The sequence below is a fragment of the Cnephaeus nilssonii genome, assembly GCF_951640355.1.
Source record: "Cnephaeus nilssonii genome assembly, chromosome: 13".
In the NCBI taxonomy this organism is placed as follows: Eukaryota; Metazoa; Chordata; class Mammalia; order Chiroptera; family Vespertilionidae; genus Cnephaeus; species Cnephaeus nilssonii.
Window position 1 is genome coordinate 10,036,734 of NC_137084.1, and position 10,521 is coordinate 10,047,254.

The following is a 10,521-nucleotide window of genomic DNA, read 5'->3' on the forward strand; positions in this document are numbered from 1 at the left end:
TAAGTAGCTGAGATGATCAGGTCTAGAACATCTAGAAGAAATGGTCATGATGATTGAGACATGAGGGCATATGTCAGAAAAATATGGAGACATTTTAGGAAAAGTGGCCCTTCAGGGCACACGGCTATCACCTTTTCTGTGCCCTCCAGTCAGGTTAATTATATTGAATGTGGCAGAAGGAAGTCCATACTCTTCATCCCTAACCTAGGGGTGGCCTCACCTCCCTAACACCCTAATGACCACCAAACTCAGGGGTCAGATCCCAGCAGTGACAAGAAAGCAGGCCTCTTCTTCCATTACATCACCGTCCACCCACATACCCTTGTTCACAAAATATCCTTTTCTGAATGAATCTTGAGTGTTAGTTAACATGATACACCAGATGCCCATGAATATTTCTCTTTTCCTTTTGCTTCAGTTTCAAAGCTGTAAGTTTAACTTTGGAAACAAGATCAATAAACATCCCTTAGGAACCAAAGAATCCAGTCACAGCTCTCCCTTTTGGAAGTCCAGCGTGTGGTTCTTGCAGTACAGAAAGACTCTGAAGCGTGTGACCTATTGATTTCACCGAGTTCCTTGCACCGTATATTTAATGAGTGTGTCCTCTGCGCCCAGCAGGATAAGGCATGGACAGATGTTTTTCTGCAACTTTAACACAGAAATTTTTAGCTTAAGTCCAGAAATAGAAATGATGTCAGTTAAGGCTTGAGACACCTCAAGGTTCTCCCCAGCTTCACTTAAGCACTTCTAAGAATATGGGTTGGGCCCTTCCTTCCAATTATGTATTCCCCAGGTGCTCAGGGGAGTAGCTATCTACACTAATAAAAGAGAAATATGCAAATTGACAGTCACTTTGCAACACCCACCAGCCAGTCAGGAGTGAGTATGCAAATTAACCTGACAAAGATGGCGGCAGCCCCACCCCCCAGCCGCTCCGGGCCTCTGGGCAGCATGCATGCAGGCATGGAGTGGCCGGGCAAGGCTAGACGCCTGCTATGAGGGGGAGGGCGGGGGGCTGAGGGAGCTACAGGAGCAGCGCTCCAGATGGAGTGAAGACTAAAGACTCCAGCCAGAGCGAAGACTGAAGGCTCCAGCCGGAGTGAAGACTTAAGGCAGCAGCTAGAGCGAAGGCCTGGGTCTCGGGTGCCAGAGGAAAACCAGTGCCGGCAGCCAGGGGAAAGAAGGCCTACTGCACAAATCTTCATGCAATGGGCCTCTAGTATATATATATATATATATATATATATATATATATATATATATTCATTAGCACCAATTTATCCTATGAGATTAGTGCCTTCCTTAAATGTGCTTCTAAAATTACACCAGAACAAAGGACCCTAACCAAGGAATAAAGTAAAGGTAATCATGGGAGCCTTAAATGAATTTGAATGGGGCATGCAGGGGTCTCAGGAAATATTAGTCAACCCCAGCAGTTAACCTGAGTTACAACAAAGATTTCATCAGGTACAATCAATAGAACTGAGTTGATACCACTTAGCCTGCTGTGTTTTCTGAAAGAAAATATCTTAATCTGCAGGCAGTAGCCTTGGGTGAAATGAAATGTTCCTGCTTTGGGGGAAGGGTGAGGGGGGAAGAAAAGAAATCAAGGTACTATTATGTCTTTTTTTTAAAAAAAAAAAATGTTTGTTAATCCTCACCTGAGGATATTTTTCCATTGATTTTTAGAGAGAGTGGAAGGGAGGAAGAGATAGAGAGAGAAACATGGATGTGAGAAAGACGCATCGATTGGTTGCCTCCTGCATGTGCCCCAACCGGGGCCTGGGATGGAGCCTGCAACCAAGGTACGTGCCCTTGACTGGAATCAAAGCCGGGACCCTTCAGTACGTGGGCTGACGCTCTATCCACTGAGCCAAACCAGCTAGGGCTATTATGTCTCTTTAATAGGAGCTGCATTAAAACTCTAAGTGTATCTGAGCGTTTCAGCAAAGACAACAGATCCAAAGCCAACAAAATTCATTACCCCGTTATCTAGCTGGGAGCCCGAGGCTTGTGAGTCTCAATTTTTAGCTGCCCTTGGTATCCACCCACTCTCTCTCGTCACCCAAAATCAAGGAAACAACTTGTGACAGAATTTTGGTCCTGTTTGGAAAAGGCATTAACTCTCTCCCTGTGGCTTTGATTCCTGCTGGAAACCTGATTTTTCATGAGACCGACACCCAGAGACAACCCACCGCGCTCCCTCTTGTCCTCATTTTTTCCTGTTCAGCTTATATTTGAGTTTGGTGCCTCTGGACCAGATCCAGTGCTCTTTTTACTCCCACAAGGGTCTTCCCCAACCAGGAATAACAACACCAACTGGTGATGTAATCCCCACTGAGAATCCTTTTTATCGCTTTCCAGCCGATGGTATCTGCCCCCTGCTGCTGTCCAGCCCTCCGCGGGTGTGAGAGAGACAGTATCCGTGTGAAATTATGCTTGGATTGCACACACTGCCATTTATTCATCCGGCAGCAATTTGTAGGCTGAGGCTCACAATTAGCTATTTGATCTTCATCAGTATTGTCCGTGGCCCCTGGTACACTGTGTATTTCGGATACCACTTTTCCGGTGTTTGGATGGCCTAGTTAATTAAACAGCTGAAACGGCCTGCGCCTAAGAGACAAGTCAACGTTGAATAGTCTTCAGATTTTTCATTTTATTTTGGTTCAAAATCACCCGGACACATCCTCCTTTGGTAGAGATGGTCACCTTTGTGACTGGTAGGCACTCCGCTGTCCTCTAACTAATGGATCTGCTTGGTTAGAGTCTTCTTGGAGCACCCCCACACCTCAGAAGGTTTCTGAGTCAGCTCTGGGGGTGTCATGGGGGTGGGTAATAACACTAAACTACTGGGGGAAATGTCCCCTGGGGGTGTTCTTAGTCAACTTTCAAAATATAAGAGATGCTCACAATGAAAATGGCCCAAACTGAGCAATTCTGCTGCTAGCCTTGGGGATAAAGAGAATGGACTTGCTGAGGAGCCTGGGGCTGCTGAGCACATCTGAATCCTACGAGATGAGGATTCTCACCGCCCTCTTAGCAGTTCTCATCACCACCATCACCGAAGGCCTTACTAGAGGAAGTTGATGTTGGGAACCAGACGGCACGTGACATGCTCCTCTGCACTTGAGAAAGGCTAAGATTGGAATTGTTCTGTGGTTCTGCCAAATAGAAGGGAAAAAATCTATGCTGCATTGCCCTGCCTTATTTCCTCTGGTACCTAACAGACCTCAGAGGCTTAGGCTGGATGCCTGTGTAAAGCGGGGAGGATAACAGCTCCTATCCCACGGGGGATGTGGTGACAATTAAACAAGACAATGCTGCATAAAGCACAGAGCTTGCTGCTGAATAAAGAGAAGAATAACTACAGATGTTTTGAATGCTCGGATACCAACAGGGAAGCCTTGTGTTTTACAAAGAGGAAGCTTTCCTCTTCTGAATCAGAGTGAGGGGCGGGGAGCACCTGCCCCCACGAGGCAGGGGCTGTTAAGGAAAAGTGTGGGGGGGTCTCCAGCCTCTGTCAAGGGGCTGGAGTCAGTCTCGGGGTCCATGGTGGCAGGGATGTTTGTTTCCATCAGACATTAACTCTGCTTGGCTCTCATCTTCTACTCTTTGCACCCTCTTCCCTCTTCATATGGCCCATTCCAGGAACCATGGGTTACCCCTTAGTCCAGACCCAAAGTAAAATCTGCCTCCTGCATTAAGCCCTGCCTCAGTGGGCTCACCTGCCAAAGCAAAAGCCACCTCGAAGGCCTTGGCAAGGCTCATGCTCTTTTTTTGCCTTGTCTATCCCGCTAATAAAAAACGTAAGTGATGCTCTGGAGTCCCGGTCTCCTCTATGACCACCAGGGGGCCGTCATACGCCCACCACATGTTACTTGAGTGACGACTGAAAAACCACATGAGGAAAAAGGGAGGCCGAGCAGATAACGTGATCATGTTTGGGCAACGCGCTCTGGAGTTCCCAGCTCCTCCCAACACGATTCCACCGATCATTTCTAAGCGCCCCCTTGCTGGGCTGTCCTGTCTGCGAAGGCTCCCCGCCCATCATGCCAAGCGTGGGTGTCCTCTCCTGGGACCCAGGATTCCTTTCTGACAATGGCATTGGTTGTGTCTACCTGCCCTTTTAAAACCAGAACTTTCTCGTCTGCATGCAGGTACGGCGGTGGCAATGCTTCGTGTCTGGCAACGATGTGGGAAGGGCGGTTCACAGAGGAACCGTAGGGAGTTGTGGAAGAATTTCCTTAAGGAGCCCTGAGGACAATCTGCCATAATCGAGTCTGTAGAAACCAGTGCTGTGGCCCTACCCCTTTCCCTGGAGGATCCCCTGCTCTCTGCCAACGGCCATAATAGGTGACCGGAGTAGTAAGAACACTAGTGGCTCCTCTTACCTCAGCTCAGTGCCTTATGTCATTCCATCCCCACCACCATTCTGAGAAGCATTTGGTATTATTTTTCTGAACATTATCAACTGAGGCTCTTGGGAGTTCCATGACTTGTTCAGGGTCACCTGACCGAAAAATTAGAGGCTCAGAGCCAAGCCGAGGTCTTTCTGCCCTCTGGTCCAAGCTCGTCCCCTGAGTGCTCCATGTCACGACGGGCAAAGGTGCTCCCGTGTTCCAGGTACTGAGGATAAGATAGGGCTCTGGACCAAAAAGCCAGTAAGCTGATTTTATGACCTCTCAGCTGAGTGGTCCTAGAGCCTATCACTTCTCTGCGATGGGAGAGGGGATTGCGACTCATTGGGGGTCAGCGTTAACGTGTCCATGAAAACCGCAGGTCTCCGGACCGCTGATTCTGATGAGAAGCACGGGCCGCCCCTTTGAAGCTGAAACAGCAAGAGTGCTCTCCTCCTGGGCGCTTTTCTCCCGGCCCTGGGGACAGGCTAGTGGGAAACCTCCCGCCGCTCCAAACCCCCAAAGCATCCAGATGCCCCGTCTTCCTTTAATTGGTGGAGGCCATTGTGCTGTGTTCCCAGGCGCAGCAGAGCCCGCAGGGCGAGCTTTGTGCCCGAGAGTCAGCCGGGTTCAGCGTGCTTCATTGGGATGCAGGGGGAACGCCCGGCCTCGTCAACTGGGCCAGAGGAACAAAGGCGACATGGAAACTGGAGCAGGCGATGAATCCGCCGCTCTCCACTTTCTCAAAACAGGATTCCGACCCTTTACTTAAGAACTTATTTTGTCCTTGTGTCCCATACAAAGAAACAGGAAACTTCAGAGGAAAAAAGGGGCCTCGGTTTCTTACATGGTGGCCCAAGGAGGTTGGGGTCGCCGAGGGTGCTGGCAGGAGGCTGGCTTGGCCCCAGGGCTGAAGGGGGAGCCACTCGCCCCTTTTGATGGCTCTCAGAGAAGGTCACCTGGGAGCAGGGGAAAGCTGTTCTTCCTTGGGAACAAATTAATGGGAAGTCTGAGCAGAGCAGCACTTAGATATTGTATTTGCGGCTCTCACACCCTCTTACCAACTAAACACGGATTGTTTCTTATTCTCTTTTTATAAAAATATGCTTTTATTGATTTTAGAGAGAGAGGAAGGGAGAGGGATAGAAAAGATAGAAACACCGATGAGAGAGATACATCGATCGGCTGCCTCCTGCACGCTCCCTAACTGGGGATGGAGCCTGCAACCCGGCCATATGTACTGCCTGGGAATCGAACCGTGACCTCTTGGTTCATGGGTCAACGCTCAACCACTGAGCCACACCGGCTGGGCGATTGTTTCTTATTCTTTATCTACTGCCCCAGGAAGTCCCAGGGAGAAACTTCCTTTCAGACCCACGGAATTCCTTTGAAAATCAATCCACTTCCAGCTTGACCCCAGTTTCTGAAATGCAACTGTTAATTCTTATTTCAGGACTGCTGTTTATAACGGCTTATTTTGAAAATCGGTAAAATCTTTCAGTGATCACTTTGGGGACACCTCTCAAAAGTGTAACTCTCCACACCCTTTGAACGAACAGCTCAACAGCTACGAATTTATCTTACAAAAATACCTCCACATGTGAACCAAGAAAGATCGGTTAGGGAAGTCATTGCGGCTCTCTTCACAATAGTAAAAAACAAACAAACACAGTAACAGGTGCATCTTAAGGAACTGGATGAATAGATGACTGTATCTACATCCACACACTGGAATGCACAGCTATTATTGTTTCAAATGAATGGAAAAAAAATGGTTAAGGCTTGTTTCGAAATTACAAGGTAAAGTGCCACAGATAATTTTCAAGATTTTCCCCTCACTGACTTAGTTGGAGCTCGTGCTGAATTTCCCAGGAGGAAAATCAAACCCCTAAACCTTATAGAAAATAATCAGACATCTGAACCAACATGGACTGACCTGGAAAACATATCCATGAGACAGGCACTGAAAACAAGTTGAAAATTGTATGTGTGCTTTCATCCACTTTTGTTTAAAACAGGGGTTCTCAATCTTGGCACAACTGACATTTGGACAAGATAACTCTTGGTAGGGGAGCTGAGGGGGGAGGGTTGCCCTGTGCATTGTGGGATGTTTTACAGCACCCCTGGCCTCTACTCACCAGATGCCAGGAGCACCCCGCCCCCACAACGACGACAAACCAACAATATTTCTGACATCACCGAAGGTTCCCTGGGGTGGGAGTGGGGAGCAAAATCCCCCCCCCCCCCAGTTGAGAACCAAAGGTTTAAAATGATGACATATAGACAACTTCAGCTTGCACACCCTAGAAGAAAGTCTGGAAGGATACTCGTGTTGTTAACTGCTGGGAGCCAGGCTTGGTCAGGAAAAGCAATGTTTTCTTTCTATTTTACACATTTCTCTACTGTGCGATTGTTGTCACAAGTATATACAGGATGTGCAGGCATGGCTTCTACAATGAACTAGAAAACCGACTGCTATTCCACTCCCACTCACAGGCATGCACATACGTCAAAATTCTCTTTGGAAAACAGCGACAGGTGGGCCTCGCCTGGGAAGCCAGGTCCTTTGAGAGGACTCGATGATGAGACACGATAACCACACGCATCAACTGGTCGCATAAAGTCTCACCAAGCCCTGTGGTGAGACGGCGTCTGAGAGCTTGTGAGTGATGTGGGGAGTGTGAGATCCTCGCCTCCACTTTTGAATTGGATGGGCCAGCATCCTTGCACCCTCTGCGTCTTGAAACAAAGAGAAAGCAACGTTTCTCTCCTGCTCCAAGGAGCATCTAACGCTTCCCCAGGACTTCAGGAGGACAGAGCATTGAGGCAGCAGCGTTGCAGGGTTGGTACTCCGTAAATACAAGATGGACTTCTCACTAACATTTGCTTCGGTTCTTTTAAAGCTATTTTCAAAAAAATACATTTCTGGAAACCCAGCATGTTTGGGTTTGGTAATCTTCAAAGCATTTCCTCCAGGGAGATAGTTTTAGTTCGCTGATATACTCATGAGAAAAGCAATAAAGATTTCCCCCCCTTTCTTTGTTTTTTTTTTTAGGTGATAGACTGCTGTGGAAAAAAATGGTTAAGGTTTGTTCCGAAATTACAAGGTAAAGTGCTGACAATTTTCATGATGTTTCCCTCGTTGAGTTAGTTGGAACTCATGCTGAATTTTCCAGAAGGGAAACAAAAAGCTGAAGCCTTATAGAAAATAATCAGATATTTGGTCCCCACGTTGATGCCAGCAAATGACATATCAGCTATCCACCACCAATACCTTCACCCAGTTACAACTCCCGGGGACCACGGGAATTATGGGTTGGGAAGAACATTTTGCAGAATGGCCAGGAAGCATTCTCTTGTCCATCTATGCTGGTGTTTTGAGTTGAGACAGTTTGTGAATCGAGGGATGAATCAGTTCATAATGACATATTTTATATTCCTTTTCATTATGTTTGTTTTGATTTTTTTTTTTCCAGGAAAGAATAACAATGCTGGGAAGTCCATTTCTGGCTCATAAACTAAGCATGAATATTTTACTCGCAACCTTTGGACCAATTTTTTCCCCCTCCTTAATAAGAGACCCGGCTCTTAAAGACATTTTAGCATACTTAGTGTACTTTACTTTTCTTTATCCAATCTTACCTTTTGTTTATCAATAATGTGCAGTTACTTTATCAAGAAATTGAGCCTTCTCTTTTTTTGTTCCCTGCCCTGACTCTCAGAATTTGCCATTGCCCAGACTCCAGAATCACTCTATAAAGCAAGTCTTGAAACAAAGAGAAAGCAACGTTTCTCTTCTCTGCTTTGCACACAACACAGCAGGCTGAAACGAGGCAGGAACCACGAAGGGGAATGCCATTTGCTAAGCATCTGGCATAGCCACCCTTAGCTCCGCTAGGCCAAGCCAAAGCAAGGCTGCTCTTAGCGGAACACAATGGCACACTCAAGGACACACTATTGAAACCATCCATGGCTGCCGTCTGCATGGTTTGCAAGGAAAATTCGTGAACTCAATTAAAAAAATGTATGAACTTTATAGAAAAATTTTACCCTTTGTGACAGCGTGGATGGACCTGGAGAACATTATGCTAAATGACATAAGCCGGTCAGAGAAAGACAAGTACCATATGATTTCATTCATACGCGGAACCGAATGAACAAACTGAACTAATGAGCAAAAGAGAGGCAGACTTATAGATAGAGAGCAGGCTGATGGCGCTGGGGGCCATGAAGAGGGTGAGCAGGGGGTATGGAGGGATTGAGCAACAAAGGGGAAAAAGAAAAAGAACTCCTGCATATAAATGACAGTGAGGTGACTGGGGAGGGGAGGAGGGGAAGGAGAAGGGAGAAGGGAGAGGGTGAGAGTATGGGGGTGGGGGGATAAATGTGATAGAGAAAAAAGTATGAACTTTATATAGAATGCTGTCAGAACAGGCCCTTTTGTAGGATGTCCCAAAATACCTGTGCATGCCAGCGAGGAGGGACTGATGCAGACACTGTGGGTGCTCTGCCCTCAGAGGCCTTCTCACTCTCTCTGTGGGCCCCTTCCCCCCACTCCCACCCCCAAGCTATCTTGTTTCACCTCCATGGCCTGCCCCTGCCATCTCTGATGCTCAAAGGCGACGGGGACCACCTGGCCCACATGCTTAGGAAGCGAGGCACGTACTCCTGCTTGCCCAGGCCAGCCCTTAGCCGATCCCTGACTGCAGTGGGAATGGCTCCCTTGCTTTACAGCCAGGACTCACTCTGAGATGTGACTTACATCCATTTCTCACGGCCCGTGAACACTGGGGCTGGGATTCTGTCCACATTATGTGCCACCTTGGACAGACCATCCCAGACACCAAGAAACAGCGTACGTGGCAAGCTCCCTAAGCCCTCTCCACGCCAGCACCACGGGACACGTCAGCTCCCACTCCCGAGGGTCACTCACGATTTTCACAGCGCCGCCCGGTGTAGCCTGCCAGGCAGGCACACCTGTAAGATCCCGTTTGGTCAACGAGGCATGTGCTGTCATGGAAACAAGGGGACGAGGAACAAGCTGCAAGAGAAAAGGCAGTTTCAGTGCCATTGTGTGGCTTGTCCATTTCTTTAAGCCTGGGGTCCTGCAAACAGGCACACCCATGACGAAAGCAGAAGCGCCTTTCATCCCCGCAGAGGGACTCCAGGGGCAGAGCAGCCTTGGGTAGCTTTATTTTTTTAAATACCGTATTTTCCGGCATATAAGATGACTGGGCGTATAGAAGATTTTCCTGGGTTAAAAAGTCATCTTATACGCCGGAAAATACGATATATATTGTTTATTGATTTCAGAGAGGAAGGGAGAGGGAGAGAGAGATGGAAACATCAATGATGAGAGAGAGAGTCATTGATCAGCTGCCTCCTGCATTCCCCCTACTGGGGATCAAGCCTGCAACCTAGGCATGTGCCCTTGACCGGGCATCGAACCATGACCCTCTGGTTCATAGGTCACAGCTTAACCACTGAGCCATGCCAGCCAGGTATCCTTGGGTAGCATTAGATCATCTTTTTCAAGGAATCCCAGCATCCTGGATTCTGAGGGAAAGGAAGTGGAAGGTGATCGTCAGGACACTGTTGAACGTGTGCTCAAGAACTCCCAAAGACACATTCTGCGAACCGTAGTCCCTTGAGATGGTGAGAGTTCTGGGCTCAAATATGGTGGGGAAACACGACTAGTATTAAAGGACATTAACCGGACTTCCCTTCTCGGAATGAATCCAATCCCAGTCGATGAGAGCAGGGCTGATCCCTTACGATGGAGCACTTTGTTCCCTTTGGTTAAATCCTACTTCCTAACCCGGACCAGGCAGCAGGCCAAGTCAGGCTTAGAGTTAGTCACGCGTAAAGTAAGTGGCATTTACCAATGTAGCTTAAACCATTTAATACCTATTTTACAGAGGGCAAAGCGAGGCTCAGAGCACGCCTGGTGCAGGGCAGCTGTGGAGTGCTTCCTATGGGCCAGACTCCCCGCTCGGCCCTTCATCTTTCTGTCTCCCAGCGCCTCCTTAACGGAGCAGGATCTACCGTTATTTCCTTAGTCACCCCTTGGGAAACTGCGCCCCGAGAAGTAAAAGAACTTGCCCAAGGTCACCTGGCTTCA

At 48.0% G+C, this 10,521-nt stretch overlaps 1 protein-coding gene across 4 annotated transcripts in view; it reads right to left on the reverse strand.

The window, feature by feature from the left end:
• Positions 1 to 10,521, reverse strand: part of PAMR1 (peptidase domain containing associated with muscle regeneration 1) — an 85,344-nt gene that overhangs the window by 16,591 nt on the left and 58,232 nt on the right. For all 4 annotated transcript variants that reach the window (XM_079788322.1, XM_079788323.1, XM_079788325.1 and 1 more), the window contains one exon: positions 9,334 to 9,441. In XM_079788322.1, the coding sequence (XP_079644448.1) occupies positions 9,334 to 9,441 (108 nt within the window). The remainder of the gene's footprint in view (positions 1 to 9,333; positions 9,442 to 10,521) is intronic.